The sequence below is a fragment of the Pempheris klunzingeri genome, chromosome 3, assembly GCF_042242105.1.
Source record: "Pempheris klunzingeri isolate RE-2024b chromosome 3, fPemKlu1.hap1, whole genome shotgun sequence".
NCBI lineage: Eukaryota > Metazoa > Chordata > Actinopteri > Acropomatiformes > Pempheridae > Pempheris > Pempheris klunzingeri.
In genome coordinates this window covers 9,299,365-9,316,792 of record NC_092014.1, presented here as the reverse complement: position 1 = coordinate 9,316,792, position 17,428 = coordinate 9,299,365, and the positions used below count along the sequence as shown (strand labels likewise).

The 17,428-nt window shown below is 40.8% G+C and overlaps 2 protein-coding genes across 2 annotated transcripts; one reads left to right on the top strand and one right to left on the bottom strand.

Annotated features, from left to right (window-relative positions):
• The first annotated feature begins 217 nt into the window (after window positions 1–217).
• On the top strand, window positions 218–5,827 carry tmem184c (transmembrane protein 184C). Its single transcript, XM_070827862.1, has 10 exons — window positions 218–726; window positions 1,513–1,643; window positions 1,741–1,777; window positions 1,890–2,095; window positions 2,872–2,946; window positions 3,038–3,131; window positions 3,302–3,414; window positions 3,539–3,638; window positions 3,792–3,963; window positions 4,057–5,827. The coding sequence occupies exons 1-10, from the start codon at window positions 610–612 to the stop codon at window positions 4,365–4,367; spliced, it is 1,356 nt and encodes a 451-aa protein (XP_070683963.1). The 5' UTR covers window positions 218–609; the 3' UTR covers window positions 4,368–5,827.
• Window positions 5,828–5,903: 76 nt separating this feature from the next.
• On the bottom strand, window positions 5,904–16,308 carry prmt9 (protein arginine methyltransferase 9). The gene is made up of 13 exons (XM_070827710.1): window positions 16,025–16,308; window positions 15,316–15,515; window positions 15,001–15,149; window positions 14,654–14,890; window positions 14,287–14,454; window positions 14,056–14,158; window positions 13,535–13,644; window positions 13,186–13,378; window positions 12,125–12,308; window positions 9,583–10,273; window positions 9,336–9,489; window positions 7,046–7,168; window positions 5,904–6,562 (listed from the first exon to the last, which is right to left on the bottom strand). Exons 2-13 carry the CDS (start codon window positions 15,511–15,513, stop codon window positions 6,320–6,322), a joined length of 2,553 nt encoding a protein of 850 aa, XP_070683811.1. The 5' UTR covers window positions 15,514–15,515; window positions 16,025–16,308; the 3' UTR covers window positions 5,904–6,319.
• Window positions 16,309–17,428: the final 1,120 nt, after the last annotated feature.

Here is a 17,428-nt window from a genome sequence, read left to right as displayed (position 1 = left end):
TAGCTATAAGGACAATCAGCTGGTGGCAAACTCTCTTTGTTGATTGGCTACTTGACTCAAAACCACCAACCGGATTCTAGATTGTAGGCGGGGCTATATCTGAGGCTAACGGCAGGAAGTACACATCAACAGTAATGACTTTTTTGGAAACTTTTATCAGCATAAACATACAAAAAAAAAGACTTTTAAGCGGTCATTAACCCGGAGGGCTGATTGGTTTATTGACGAGTTTTAATTCACTCCGTTAGTGACTGAGATACTTTCTCCGGCTCAGACAGGATGGATCATCTGCTTTGTTTGTTTACATGGTGAATCAGATGACAAGCTAACGTTAGCGACCTAGCTGGGTAAAGTCGAGTCATATGAGCATTGAGCAGATAATTATCCATCACCTGATGTCCTCATGAATGAAACTTAACGTTTGTGGGAGAGCTAACGTGCATGTACACCAGTGGAGGGTTGTCTCGGGTCTCAGTTAGCAGCTGAAAGTGTAACAATGCGAGGCTAATGTTAAGCATGTCCAGCGTTAAGGCTAGCAGCGAGTGAAACTGTCTTGTCACTGAATCTGCGGCCAGTTTAAAAAAGGCCCCAAAGCGCCTTCATGTCAAGATGCCTTGTTCCTGTGGGAACTGGAGAAGATGGATCCGGCCGCTGGTCGTTGTGCTGTATATTTTGTTGCTAATAGTCGTCCTACCTTTGTGCATCTGGGAGCTGCAGAAGTCAGAGGTCAGTTTGAACGATGGATGGATCTGATTAACATGTTGATCCTGGATCCCTGTTAGTATAACATCCTGGTGAAATAGAACTATTCACATTTTGTTATACAAGTACTGTACTTAAAGACCTTTTTTTTGTTTAGGTACATTCACTTTCCTTGAGTAACATTGTATTAATTCATGTTATTAAGTTATGCTCATACTGTAAAGTGTACTAGTAATAGTTATACTGTTAAATGTTAGGGGAGGTGTTCAACTTTTTTACTTCCCTGCTGTTATTAAACAACACTTCTCAATCTGTGAATGTCCTCATAAAGTCCTTTTCTTCTGTATTTCAGTCCTTGTTTTGTTTCTTGAAAATTGAGAAAATCCTCCACTGCAGCATATTTCAAACTTTTCTTATCCAGTGACCTGCCAACATTTTTTTAAATCTTTGATTATAATTTCAAATATATACAGTGAAATACAAAAATGTCCTTGATCATGTGTAACAAGCTATTGAAACATTAATGAGTCCCTACTAATATTCCTATAAGATAATATCAATATGATATTATAAAAGTGACCATTCTGATGTGATTCTGTTCTCTTTTGAATGCAGGTCTTTTCATCTGAAGAATTGTTACAAAGTTATGTCACTGTTTTACTCGATAAACAGATCTTAATTCTGCTTTCACCCCATCTATATATTAAATGTAGAAAAAAAAATACCTGTTAAGTAGCAAAAATAGTGGTTCCCCAGACTTAAATGCATAGATAAGTTTAATGTTAACTATTTATTTTCATGTAATGACAGGTTGGCACTCATAATAAAGCATGGTTCATTGCTGGGATATTTGTCTTCATGACCATACCCATATCATTATGGGGCATCCTTCAGCATCTGGTTCACTACACTCAGCCAGAGCTTCAGAAACCTATCATCAGGTAAAGATATCAACATTCATCCATGAACAGCAGTCTGAAACTGCTTTTGACTTATTTGTGCTTTTATTGTGTTTTTTTTTTTTTTCTTTTTTTTTAGAATACTATGGATGGTCCCAATCTACAGCTTGGACAGTGTGAGTTGCGTATTATATAATCAAAGCCATTGAGCAGCACATACTGTGCATATATGTTGAAAGAATGTCTGTATGCTGTAGGCATGTGATCTCTCTATCTTGAATGTTGCAGTGGATTGCATTAAAATACCCCGGTATAGCGATCTACGTGGACACGTGCAGAGAGTGCTACGAGGCCTATGTCATCTACAACTTCATGACCTTCCTGCTAAACTACCTGGAAAATCAGTACCCCAGCCTGGTGATGATGCTGGAGGTCCAGGAGCAGCAGAAACACCTGCCCCCTCTTTGCTGCTGTCCGCCCTGGCCAATGGGAGAGTGAGTTTACTTTAGATTTCTACTACTTTTACAGTAAGGAAGTAAGGACCTTACTATGTAGCAGCCAACACATTTTGCAGTTATACAAATGCTTAGTCTGCATCCAATGTGTAAAATGAATTATTACCCTCTAACTGATCTGACTGACCTTTTTATAACATTAAGGATTTATCCGTTTTATTATCTTGTGCTTTTGCATAAATGAATACATTAACATTATCCCTTTGGTATTATTTGATTTCAGTTGGCTATTTTCATTTTGGAAAAAAAATGACATGTTTCTTAAACTTACAGTTTGTTTGAGTTTGTTTTAAGCCATTGCATTGAGATAGAAGTGTTTTTTCCCATCAAACAAAATAAACAAATGAATGACAGTCACAAGCTTCAAATTAGTCTCAGTCAGGAAAAATCTGTGATTAGCTAACATGCCTGCGTGCAGTTATTCTCCAAGCTTTTCATTGATTTTTCTTGCACAACTGAAGTAAAACAAATTGAATAACATTAGCCTGTAGGTCAGCAGTGTCAGCCTCATTTTTTTAAATTTTTAGTAGTGACAGTATGCATTTTGGCATTTTAGGGATATTATAGTTCATGATCAAATATCTGTTGAGAAAAATGAGGCAGTTCAGTGTTGAAATGTTGTCATTGCATGTGTCAAGGATCCACTTACTATATTTCTTTTGATTAAGTTTGATTTTAAATTCACTGTTCACTCATCAAACTAGTGTTTTAAACGTAAAGTGAATTTTAATTAACATCATACATTTGTCTCGCAGAGTTTTACTGTTGAGGTGCAAATTGGGCGTGCTGCAGTACACAGTTGTCAGACCCGTCACAACAGTGATTGCCTTGTGAGTAAGCTCTGCTCCTTTTATTCTGTGATACCAATCGCAGCGTTTGTTCACTATTTGTATTGATGTGGCCGTTTCTTCATCTTCCCAGGATCTGTCAGCTGTGTGGAGTGTATGATGAAGGCAATTTCAGTTCAACGAATGCATGGACATACCTGGTCATCTTCAACAATATGTCACAGCTGGTAATTATACTGTTACTTTTACAGCTTAAATGTAATTTGTCTCAAGGAATGACTGTATTGTGCATTAGGGCCATTGGGGCATCATGTTGAGAGGTAAGATGGATATAAAAGATGTTACAAGCAGCCTATTTTGAACTAGTTTTCTCTCTGTCTGTCTTCTCTTGATTTAGTTTGCCATGTACTGCCTGGTGCTGTTCTACAGGGCTCTAAGGGAAGAACTTAGTCCAATCAAACCAGTCGGCAAATTCCTTTGTGTCAAAATGGTGGTGTTCGTCTCTTTCTGGTAATTCTTTCTGGAGTGTGTTATAATTTGCCTTTGTAATAATATGTCGGTGAAGTATGTTAGCATCCTCTTGACTTGTATAGCATCAGATTAATGAGACTGGTTGTTTTGAAAACTCTTCTAGGCAAGCCGTGTTAATTGCTTTGCTGGTTAAGGTGGGTATTATCTCAGAGAAACGCACATGGGACTGGCAAAGTGTGGAGGCTGTAGCTACTGGCTTACAGGTAAGCTAAAGCTAAATTATTCATGTGTGCTGAGTTTGAGCTTAGCCTAAATATGTAAACATATGGCCTCCAAATTGTTTAAGTTGTTGTGACACAATTTGATGTTTTATCGGCCTGAAACACATCCAAACAACCCAAACTGTCTTGTTTCAGGATTTCATCATCTGTGTGGAGATGTTTCTGGCTGCCATTGCCCATCACTTCAGCTTTACTTACAAGCCTTACATCCAGGAGGCTGAGGAGGGCTCTTGCTTTGACTCTTTCATGGCAATGTGGGACATCTCTGATGTCAGAGCCGACATTTCTGAACAAGTCCGCAATGTTGGTAGGTGCTTCTTTGCCATAGTTTTGTATTCTAATTCTTTTTCTCCAGCAACAAGCAGACGGTAAAGACATATTTTTTTATCCTCACTGACAGGGAGAACAGTTATGGGTCGTCCAAGGAAGTCCTACTTCGGTGAGGCGCAGAACGACGGCGAGCGATCAGGCCTCCTCTCTGCAGGCTCCCAAGATGCCATCACAGAGGCGGCATCCAACCCCGTGTCACCCAAAGGTCAATACCAGGGCCTGGGCAGGACCCTCACACCGCACTCTTTATCAGCCCCCGCTGGGCTCAGCTCGGCTCAGTGGGATGAAGGATATGAGGCTAGACCTGAAGAAACCCAGGATGAAGAAAGGACCAACCAAACCAAAGAACCAACAGAAGCAGATCTCATCGTTATCACCTAGCCTATCGTTGATGCCACCAACAGACTCCAACACATGGTTGGGCAGGACCCAATTACAGCCTTGCCATTTTCCTTCAGACATTACTGTACTGATGCAACATTAGATAAACTGTTTAAAAGGGCACATCAGCAAAACAAATGCAAAACCAGATGGACCTCTCGGCAAGTGACAGCTCCAAGAATGTTCAGTGAAGTTGTGGCACTAAATGATTCGTAGATGATTCATGCGTTTTATGCCGTTTTTGTTGTACGAGCGAGTTCTATGGTTTTATAGTTTAAGCTCATTACAACTGGGAACGACCTTTGGACAATTTTAACATGCCCTAAAGAGCACACTTACTTCTCCTCAAAGAACCCAGTGTCTGTGCTGATGTAGTTCTTGGGACACCACTTAACGCCTCCTGAAGTCTAAGAGAAGCATGCATGTGTATCCTTTCTAACTAGGAAGTTAGGACACTTCTTTCTCATCAGTCATATCATGATTCATATATGTGACAGGTAGATAACGAAAAATATGCAACTTCTGAAATACAAGAGTTTTCTTTTCTCTGTGTCTATAGTGATTCCTAAGGACATCCATTGAAATTAGTAATCTTAATGGAAATCTGTCACTAACTAAAGCACATTAGATGTCCAGAATCATCAATTTTTTTTTCTTAGTATGTAGAAGATGTGGGAGAGGATGAAAAGAGCAGAACCAACAAAGTTTTGGATGCACAGCAAAGACGAACTGTTTCAGCGGAGAAATTAACTTGGGACGTGTAGGATAGAGGTTTATGGTACCTGACTGACAGTATGACACTACAGAAGTCACTACAGAATTAATATTAATACAAAGTATTAATATTTGGCTATAATTAGATACTATAAGCACAGTCCAAGTATTCAAAACGGTGTACATTATTCAGCCTGAAACTGTACAATCAGCACATTCTAGTAAATTCCTATTAATGCTTTACTGCATACAGCTCAGTCCATAGTTTTTTTATAGAAATTTATTCACTAGCCTATTCAGATGCCTTGTTTGACCTGCCATGGAACTACTCCATCCACTACGTCAATTTAGCGTTCATATTCCAGGATCTTTCATTATTAGCTATTGTTCATTTTATTGAATCAGATGTTCTCCATTGTTTTTTAGCCTTTAAGCTGGAAAAACATTGCGGAGCCATTTACTTGTCCCCATAGATTTAACAAGCTCTTTTGTTGTTGTGACATCCATGGACTTGTGCAGGGATATTGACATGTTTAATGTACAGTATAAGGTCTCAGTCTGTGTCAGAAAATACATACATGTATTGAATCAACAACATAATCTGCATCATGTCCAGCTAGAGAATGTTGCGCTGCCTTACGTTTTATTTTTCTAAATAATACTGACAGGATTATATCAGACCCGATGTAAATGTTGCACATTTAATTCCATCTCTGACAGTCTCTTCAATAAATCAGATGAACTCATTTTTTGCAGATTGCATTTATGAGTAAAAAATGTTCACATTCATTGTTGAAATTTTTTATTGATACCAACAAACATCTTTACAAAAACAACCGCCCATAATCAAGGGACAATAATATTTATATACTTAGAAATGTTATATCTTTAAGTACAGATAATACATGTCCTATGAGCTTATAGCACAATTTAGAAATAAAAAAACATAACTTGAAGGTTCACTGTTACAGATTCTTAATGATAGTGATTACCCTCTAGTCCTTAGAGGGGTGCTGGTCATGCAGGCTTCTACTACATCTCAAAATAGAGATACCATGTGTGTGGAGAGAACTTTCAATACTGGTATTAGATTTATGACACTGGAGAAGGCAATTCTTTAAATGACACCAGAAAGGGAACGCATTGTATTTAATGCATTTCCCCGTGTGTCAATGGCATCGGTCTGAAGCATAAAATACAAAGAAATGAAACTAGTTGCAAAACAACTGTGTAAGAGATCACTGCTCCATTGGCTTGGGGGCATTCTCTATATGGGCTGATATGGAGATGGTGCTCTTGTGGAGCTTCACAGCGAGTTGGACCCAGTCTCCGGCTTGTACCTCCAGGGGCTGCTGCAGCACAACAGCCGCCTGCCTCCAGTGAGAGTTCTGGCTGAGGGTGCTGACACTGATCTCCTGGTCCAGGTAGATGTGGTACCAGAAGGGAATTGCAGTTATTCTGCCCGCAGACGTAGCCTGGACCTTGGAAGGAAGAATTATAGCTTAACAAAATATGACACATGCAAAAAACTTTAAATGAGACTGTAGTACTTTAATTCTATCCTGACCAGTAGGTTATTCTCAGTTTTAGCATTTAATATTTATGAGCTCTGGGGAAATAGCTTGGATGGGATCAATTTACATCCCATCTCCTGTTAGATCGCTGGATGAATGTTAAAAGGTACTTCTGAGGATGTACTTCAAAAAACACTTAAATGCTCCAAAACTAAACTATTTCAAACTGTTTCGTGACACCAGCATTTAACTGAAACTACACAGGACCAAAAATACAAAACTAGTCGGTAGAGTAAAGTAAGTATGACTCATTTGTTGGTTTTTGGTGTAATATTTACCAGAAAGTAGCTGGTAGATTTTTATTTTTGGATTTAAAGTTGAAGTTTGAATTAAAGTTTCAGCAGTTCAGTGCTCCTCTAACACAGCACATGTAAAGATGTGACATTTTACCTTTACTTCTCTGTTGGTGTAGTTTGCGTTGGCATCCATTAGGTCAAGAACAAAGAGCTCCACAAACTCACTGAGATGTCGGCACTCCAGTGTGGAAAAGTCCAAAAACACATGGACCGGCACCTACAGGACACAGAAGATAAACACAGTGTGAACGCAGAGTTGTTTGCAGGAGATAAAAGAGAAGACAATGCTGGTGACATTATTAATAAGGAACTACATATTATGAAAACCAATGACAGAACAGGGAGGAAGAGCCGCTTGGATCTGACAGCAATGTAACAAAACACACACACACACCACTGTCCCAAAGAGAGGGAATGAATTTCCCTTAAAAAAACTAAGACACACTGTTCCATTTATGTACACATGTTAACGAGACACATTAGTGTGGCTACATTATTTTTACAAAAATGTCAAGTAGAAACAGACTCTCAAATTATATCTGTAAATCATAGTGTCAGTGAATAATCACTGGGAAACTACTCTTTCACCTCACACTCTTAAAAACTTGACAAACAGGCCGTAGCTGCAGGCATCAGACTTAGAAGCCGAGAGAGAAACCAAAGTGGCAGCACAGAAAGTGTCACTGTTTCCTTTAGAATCTTTCCTCCTCCCTGTCACAGTTGTTAGACCTCAGAGCTGCTGTTTGATGTGCTTGATGTAATGTGTACTGATGGATTCAGGTAGGAATGTCTTGGGCCAAGCTGTGTGTTGCGTCTTGTGTGACAGTTGTGCTAGAAAGTGCCCTCCACTGAGGGCTTCAAAGACAACATCTGTTAAAACAAACGACCGTCCCGAGTGGCGCCTGCGGAGTCAGAGCACAAACATGATGCTGGAGAAAAAAAAAAAAAAAAGATAATTTCCAGACCAAATAAAGAAAAGGAATTCAAAGGGATTTTGCAGCTTCTTTAATGCAGCTGGGAAGCACACATCAAAGAGGAGTGCACATCAGAAAACAGTACTGGACCTTAGTGAAATATCGTGTTCAACTAAAGACAACCGTACACGGCAAGAAACAAAACAACTGGATGCACAATCTGGCTGATTAACTAAAGCAAGTAAGTATTGTTCTGAATTTTTTTCTACCTTTATAGTATTGCACAATATGTCAATCATATTTAACAAAACCCACAGGCACCACATTTTCACCTAATGGGCACACTGTGAATGTGAATGATGCAAGCGTGCAAACACAGCGCACTCTGTGAAAACTGTCAATATTGACTGTTGCATCAGGAACATGAGACTGATTGTTGCCTCAGTTACATGAGACAGAATACAAGAGATGAGTGGCCCCAGATGTACAAAAGGAAGATTTTGCAACTTGTCTTATTAAGGTTTCAGCGTGATAACAAGGTTTTAGTGCACTTCAATGTGATTTCCTATGAATGGTCATAAATGAATATGAATTATTTTGATAACATTTAAAAGTGTGACTTAGTGAGAACAAATTTATCATTTAAATGATTCATTTCTTAAAACTAGAATTCTACACCTGACGTCTTTTAAGATGGACATTTATTTTTAAAAAGATTCTGTTCCACGCTTATTATACTCAGCTCAAGAAACTCAGGTCTGTAACAATATAAATTGTATATAAATATACTCTTAAACTCCACTTTTTTTAACAACACTCAACATAAACTCTTAAGGATCTCATACATTTGGTTATTAAATAATTACAATGAAGATATGCAATGAGCCTGGCATTTACAATGCAGTAAAAATGAACGTCAGTGCTCTCTGGTGGACCAGCTATGTCGCGTCATGTGACTTGAAAACCAATTTATCTGCGACCATCAAGCCATGCCATGCCAATATCGCCCGACTCCGTCACCTGATTTTGAACAGACGCTTGTTTGAATCGGTATAAGACTAGAAATCCCCACTGAAGCTAACCAAACTGTAGCAGTTGACATGTAGTGCATCACATGTCGTGCCCTATTGTCAGGGACGGCAAAGTAGATTTGCCTCTGCCCATCACAATTTCTAAAGTGTTGCTTAATTGAAAAGTCATGCTTAACAAACAGGTATGACACTGCAGCTCAACTGCCACTTCCTGATCGGCACCATCATCTTTTCCTTTTTGATTTGTTGCTCAAGATGTAACATTTTCTCTGTGAAATTATAGAGAAGTGATTTGGCATCCTTCGATGTCAGTTAAGGCAGTCCAAACCCAAGATAAAAAAAAAAAACTTTGCAGTGACAATGACTTACCAGAGCAAAGATCTTTACATGCAAAGTAAATACCATGAATAAGTTAACCTTGACATGTGGGCATACTCACAGTGAACTGGTTGATGAAGGGAGCAATGTTGAAGCCCAGTGTCGGCTCCTGACCCTGGACAGCACTTTCCAGCAGCAGTGTGTCCGACTCCACCAGCATGCCGTGCACCACAATCTTTTCTGGGAAAATACGTCCTCCTTCCTCCAGCAGACACCTGGTGTAGAGCATAGAAATATATTTTACTCTAAAATATCAATTAACTGCAAAACAAAGTAAAACAAACGTTATTTCTGAATGCTCCCCTTACCTGGCCAACGAAGCTTTCTCCATCAACTTCTGTCTAATGAGGCCACAGGTCTCTACACAGTCCAGAATAATGGCGCTCCACAGCTTCTCTCTGGACGGCCTTTTCAGCATCCCCTGCTCATCCTCCATGTGGTTGAGCCAGAACTCCAGATGCTGTTCTGGGATGTTATTGGAGCGGGCCAGTCTCTTTAGTACTTCCTGTTGTTTGTTCTTTTCCACAGAGCTGTATGCTTTTACGTGACCATGGCTGGCAGCGATGAGGGAGAGCAGAGAGAAGCCCTCTGACACATCAAGGACGTAGAGCAGGTCACTACCATCTGTGGAGTTCGGCTGAACACCTGATCCCTGCTCTTGGCTCCGGCATTTGACCCTAAGCTGGGAGATGAGTTTGGCCAGCGCACTGCAAAAACTCTGGTGGTAATGAACATTGTTCAAGAGCGCCATTTCTGAACATTCCAGCATGCAGAAGTCTTTAGTTTGATTCTGGTCAGTCTGAAGACACGCTAGCGCACTACACAGTTCTGCCTCTGGGTTTTGATTTGAAACAGGGTTTCCAGAGAGCTGCGAATCTGGACGCTTGTCCAATCGGATTTCGCGCCCATCTCTCAGCACGGCGACGCTGCAGAGCCTCAGGTAGGCATCGCGGCAGGAGACTTCAACAATCAGCTCGTCTTGAGGTTTCAGGACAAAACCTATAAAGAAAAGAAAAAGAAAAAAAAAGAACTCACCAATGTGGCCTGATTATACTAGAGTGAACTGTGAGAATCTTAAATAAGGATTTGAAACCAACTCAAAACAAGCAAACACAGAGAAGTGAAAACTTTCAACTATGTAAAATGGCACTGGACTGGTTTCTATTTACAATATTTACATATTCGATTACTTCCCAAATTAAACCACAATTTCCAGTTTTAGACTAATTTAGGTCAAGTTTTAAGTTCTATGCAGATTTGTGCTTAGACAACATTTTAAAATATGTAAAAAAAAAACATCTTTGCATTTCTAAAAGTGGAGTATTAAAAAAAAAAACTGTTCTGGTATTGGTACGATGACTCAGGTATCATATTAGCACTAATATCAAAAAACATCAAACGATAATCAGTCATAGATGTAAAGTATGTGATCAAACCTAAAGCAAAAACACCTGAAATGACAAACAGAAAGGGAAAAATAAATACAGATAAACAACGAGATTACTATTTCTAAAGTCACGCTCATGATTTTATAAATGCTAAGCTGACGGCGGTCTATAAATAGATAGTGTTGCATGCCACAGAAATTGTGAAGCCCTTTGAGGCAAATTTGTGATTTTGGGCTATCTAAATAAAACTGACTTGACCTGACGTGGAACAAGCAAGACTGAAAATATTTTAAAAGGGCGAGGAAAGGAGAGAAAGAGGCAGAGAGAGAAGAAAAAGCAAGAAGATGCAGAGAGCGAGCCCAGCAGAGAAATGAGATTCAGGGGACCGGGTGCAGAGAGAGGGGGGAGAGGCACAGAAAGGATTCCTACAGGAATAACATCTGTTCATGTCTTCATGTCAGCGCGCAGCTTGTCAGAGGCTTTTGGGAAAAATGCATATTTATTGCCTATAAGAATTTCATGAACACTAAAGAGTGTCACAGGCGATCACGGCGCACACGTCACAGCGACCGGGAAACGGATGTTGGTGATCACCGGGAAAGGTGGCGGCTCCCTTGACGCTGCCTCCGCCAATTAGCAGTGCAGTGAAATGCTGTTGAGCCCTGTCTGAGGGATGATGTACTGCAATGCCAACTGGAACATGTCACCTCGTGTCAGTGCCGTTTAGGTTCACAGTGGCCTGGCATGACAGCAAAGGAAAGAACAGCCAGCGCTCTTAGGGAGTTTTGGCACTCTATTAATTCATTCATTTAAACTTTCTGCAATTCTTGTCGGTTTAAGTTTGTTGCTTGTTAAATATAAGTTTAACTTCGGTATGATAGCTTTACTGCAAGCCTTAAAGATTTAAAAAATGGTGTTATATTTATTTGATACAGTTGTGTATTCCCTTAATAGATCTTAACAGTGTTCATGATTTAGACACTGGCTGATTGTGGACTTCTGTGACTTAATTAATGAACTGTCAACTTTTCAGGGAGCTAAATCTTTATGTACTGTCATACAAACATTAAACTGAATTATTCTCATCATTTTCACATAGGTAGTAAAAATAGCCAGAAATTGTGTAGGCTGCTGTTCACTAATAATGATGTTTACAGGCTGAAAGTTTTATTGCATGTATCCCTGGTATTATTTAACATAGTTCAAACTGCTAAATGTACGTTGTATGTAGTCTAGAAAATACACTGCCCTCCTCTGATGTAATGTGGAAATGCACAATGATTCAGAGTAGAGAACACAAGCAAAATAGACATGCTGAAGTCATAGGGATTTGAAACAACTAAGGGACAACTCACTGAACACACTGTAACACATGGACAATGCTGATTTAACTCAAACTTAACAGGAGTAAAAATCAGTGTTAAGCATTGTCTGTAGTGTCTGTATGTCTACTGAATCCTACCCCTGGTGCTGTGGAACGGGTAGATGGCTTGTTCCCAGCACGTGTCCTCCTGGGGTCCAGTGGACAGGCTGCTCTCCTCATCCAGGTGGAGCTGGAACCAAACAGCCAGAGCATCCAGCTCCCCCTCCTCAGTGACGGGCAGGTGGACCTGCTGAAGCTCCCTGGAGCTCAGCCCCTCCAGCTCCTACAGGTCACCAACGCAAAGCAGTTCAAGTTTGATAAACAGTGTGGCCATTACTGGTACTTGAGCTTTTCTGGGCTTTTACAACTTGTAATTCAGCGAGCATCATCTCAACAATCAGCCCTTACAGTAACTGCATCTCTCTTTTGTGGCACTTCGCAAGTGAGCCAGAGGCATTTCTAAAATAGTCCAAAACAACAAGAGATTAAATTGTAATACTAGTTACAGAAAATTTCAAGGTCAGCTGATATTTTAGGGGAAAGATCCTTTGCAGCCTGAGGGTGAACAGCAGTAATGAAAATAGGATTTCTCAACCCCTTGAATGGGACATTGCAAACAGTATTCCTCCAAATGTGGGAGAGCTAAATGCAACTGGACAACTTTTCTTGTTGTTTTTCAATCCTGCTTATAAATTCTCGGCGGCGAGTTTGCCTCACAAATTGTACACACATCACGGCTCTGTCATCAGGCTAAGTTTGTCTGGAAGTCCCTACTGAGCCTGTGGATAAATATTCTTAGCGGCGAACGTCAGCAAATGATTCTACAGGCAGATAAACACGGCCTTTCCAATCTGTCAGGTGTGCATTTGGGGCCAATAAATCAGGCAACGATCCCTGCAGGATTACAGCTAAATATTAAGTGGCCACTGATAAGCCATATTCCAGCCTGTGAGGAAGCCAATATGTTGGTTTCATGGGACCAACAGACATATGGTCAGGCAAATTAATTATTTTTAGTAGAACACATTAAAGATTCTCACATGGATGCATATCAAACACGACATGGATAAAGTTCAGTAAAGAAAAAACACATTAAATTGACAGTAGCTGAAGGGTTTCAATTATCATATCATTGGAAGTTTTATGTCGTTTCTGCCCACCTGCACATTGTTGAAATCTATTTTGAGGGCTGTGAACGGCTCCGTGAGAGCTTTATATCCTCCTGGCAGTCTGCTCAGTCTCTCTGTAGTGTAAGGCTCCATGGAGTCGTCCGGCTCGGAGCTGCAGCTCACTGGACTGCGGAGCTCCCCGGCTGCAGCCATGGACAGACCGCCCACCTCTGACACACGAAGCCTGCGTGATAAACAAACAGCGACCTCGTGATAGCACCAGACACCTTACGCTGCCGCTTCATAAACCGCCTTCTTCGGTTTGTCTCAGAGCAATTCTTAAGAACAGAGAAAGTAACAATCGGGTGTCACACAAACTCAGACAGACTCCAGGACCCACCTGTGATGCCTGCGGATCTCGAGGCTCTCGACAGCCATACCAAACACAGTGGCTCCGGCGGGGATGACCCGTCCTGTCGCGGACTGTTCCTGGAACTCGTTCTCGCCTCTCTTTAGGACAAGAAACATGCGCTTTTAATGAAACTACAGATGAACCCCCATTGATGGCACTGGGGATGAACTGAGACATTATTTCCTTGTTACTATGAGTTAACAAGAAGTGCCTTGCAGCCATCATTAGTTTCACTCTCAGTTAATGCGGAGCATTTGATTGCCAGGCGTTTGAGTCCTCCAAGCCCACACCCTGAATTATGACACAGCTCTGGCAGCATCATTTACAACTGTGTGTGTTTTTCAAAGATTTAATTTTATTCAACAAATTCCTGAAATTTTACAATAACTGTTTTCTCAATCCGGTATGTCAGTAGCAAGCAGCAATAGATTTTGGATGCCAAGAACTAACAGAAACATCAATATTGCACACAGTTCTGTTTCCTGTTTGTGTTTAGTAATTTAAATTACCTGTGGAGGCAGCAGGAGGTGGTGCCAGGCATGAATCAGACTCTCTATGATGCCCTCTCCAAACAATCCTGCGTCTACCGTCTCTGTCACCACCAAGGACACCCTAAGAAAAACAAAACATTGAATGCGACGTGAGAAATATCACTTCCTTCTCACGCACAAGCTGGAATTTCATAACGGAACAAACGAAGATGAAGTCATTTTGCTTGTAGGATCAATGTAAAATCATACCTGTGTGGGATGTCCTTTGGCACTTCCATCTCCAGAGATTTCATGTGGAGGATTTTGATGGCACCGTCCATTCCATTAGCGGACACCACCTCGCAGGCCAATTCATACATCGTCTTCGACAGCTCACAGGCAAACACCTCGGCGGCCCCTGCCTTCTTAGCACACATACTTAACAGAGAGAACCAGGAAATCAGAACAATGGTACCCACATATTAAAACACAGGCCCTACTCTAGCGGTAGTGAAAAAAATAGTACCACTATGTGTGCGTTTAGGTCGATAAGGCTCGATTTCTAACTCACAAATTAAGTACACTCCATATCTCAAAGAATCAAATGTTTCCAAATTCTTGTGGAAAAAAATCTCACCCGAGGATCCCAGTGCCAGTACCTATGTCAAGTACAGTGTTGCAGCCGCTCTGAACCGCCTTCTGAATGGCTTGCTGGTACTTCCGGTTCCTGCCGTGGTCGTTGAGCATTAAGAAATGCCAGCGCTCCACCAGCCAGTTGGCCACACGGTAGAAGTTCTCCCTGGCTTCTGGGTAATCCGGTCTCAGCTTCAAGGCTTTGTGGAAATGACCCGCGGCTTCGTCTCTAAAGCCCATTCTGTGTACGAAATGGAAAACCACAATGTGGTTAAAAACAGTATTAACAGAAAATTAACCTAAATAATTCACCTAAGCAATACTACATTATGACCTGTAATTAGGATGTACCTGAACAGGTGTTCACCCATGCTGTTGAGGATGACCTCATCGGCAGGAAACAGTTCCAGCGCTTGTTCATAGCAGTCAAACAGGTCCTGAATGCGGCCCACAGAGTCCAGCTCTTCTGTCCACTTGAACAGAGTGAACCTGAAGGACTCCTAAAAGGAAAATGTCACACAGTTGAGTTCCAAAACTGAACATCTTTCAATTCTACAGCAGTGTAAAAAAAAAAAAGACTGCTTGATCGTGGCTGGGTATGTGTGCACAATGTCTGGTAGTGGATGTACGCAGGCAGGTTTTCAGAGTACTACAAACGGTCATTACCTTTGCAAAGTCCTTAAACATAGGCGCAAGGTTGAGGACCAGAAGGTAGTGCACAAATGCAGTTCCATAATCTTGGTTGAACAGGCACTGCTGGGCACTTTCTAGAGAACTCGAGACCAGCTCGTTCCTGGCAGGGTCCTCTCTGCGCCGCCTTCGGGGCCTCCTGCCATGCTTCGGCCTTGCACTGGCATTAGGCATCCCTTAGGGGACAAAAGGGACAGTGGAGAGTCTAGTAGGAAATGATAACGTCTGGTTATACATAGTGATGCCTAAAGGCACATTAAGGTTCCTCATACAACTCAGGGCCATACTATGTGGCTCAGAGAATTTTTGTATTTGCATCAAATCTGTAAGATTAGGTCCAGATTTACTAATTAGCTATGAGATTTGAACGTTTTATTATATGGTCCAGATTGTGACATACCAACTCATAATTTAGACTCAGGAGATCTCATCATTTTCGTAGCATATTTCTTATTTTTGCCATTCCAAATGTTAGTTAAGTTTCTCTTTTTCTGGAAATGGCCTCCATCTATGCCAAACCTTTGCAAATTGCTAATAATTATCTTAAGCACGCCAACATAAACAGGAAATACTAAATAAGTAAGTTAACCTACTGTTAATTAAACAAATGTTGATCATTCTTTACGATATTTTAAACAGAACAGTTTGAAGTCTAAGACATTAATGACCAGTTTTGTTGACTTACTGTGTGTTTTTCTGATCGCAGGCGGTTGGATGGGACAGAAACGATCCCTTCTGTTTAGATGAGCTGGCGCTGCTTATTTTGCAAACGTTACAATTACGGTAATAACGTCGTTAGCATCGTTGCGAGCAGTAATGCTAGCCCAACGTTAGCTCGCAGGATAAAAAACAGTTCTGACAGTCGCTACAGTGGGTTAGCTGCATGTCAGGAAATTGTCGTATCTGTTTATATTCCCGTTAAAACGGCTAAATGTTGTTGTTACAACTGTAAACCACTTTGCTGCTAAGAATCATTCATCATGTACGGTTGAACTAGAGACGTGTCCGCCCGCTAAACGACTCGGAAAGAAACAAGTTTGTGAGACAAGGTTCCACGGACGCAATTGTAATGAAATTTATTACATTGGAAGCTGAAAGCAAGATAAATTAATCGTAGAAAATATGGCGAATAAGAATCTCTGTGTTTATTTACACATTGGGCTACGATAAATGTTTCCGTCTCAGATTTGCCTCCGATGGAACCAATAACAGACGAATCATGCAGCTCAACCAAAGAGTACAAAAGATCAAGACAGTTCCCTCTCACCAAAACCCCACTGAAGAATATGGAGGGATCATTCATAACAATCAGTGTACAAACATTGTATGTCTTGTATGTGGCATTCTAGTGGGTAAGCAATTTAGTACTGATTTTTCACACACACTTGCTCACCCCATTGTCACTGCTTTAGATTAGTCCCTCATTCGGAATGTACATCTTTTTCATGCATGTACTGAAGGTGGCAGTGGGTCGCACAAGCTTGTAGCCATATCTACTGTTTGTGATGATCTGCCCGAGTTTTTCTTTGGAGAGCCTCTGATTCTCTGTCGTAGTTCCTTCGCCTTATCAAGCCCTCTTCTGTACTATTTGTTTAACACAACCTCATCTACTCATACTTTAATTATCATGTAATTATTTATCTTCATAGTGCTTCTTTCATATTTAACCAATATTAACCATTTTTAATTTTAACCAAATGTAATATTATAAATATAGTTTTTTAGAAGTAGTGGTCATGAATGGAGTACCATTACACTGTACTGACATACAATTTTGATTTTAAACTTTTTGCCACTTAATACTTTTATTTTACCACATTTAAGAAGAGAATGGCGGTGTGTCTTTCTCAAGCTTTGGTCCTCATCATCAGTTCATCAGTCTGGATCTGGAAGTCCCACATGATGAGCTCGGTCATTCTCAACCACTTTGGAGGTGTTTTCCATTCTGACCGTGGGACTTCCAGCCCGTACTCCGTTTCCTGTGTACTATACCAGTGTGGCGCCCCATGAATGCTGTTCCTGTATGAATCTTCTACCCTGCTATTATGTGCTGGACTGTTTCAGGAGCAGAGCCTGGACCTGGGGGGTC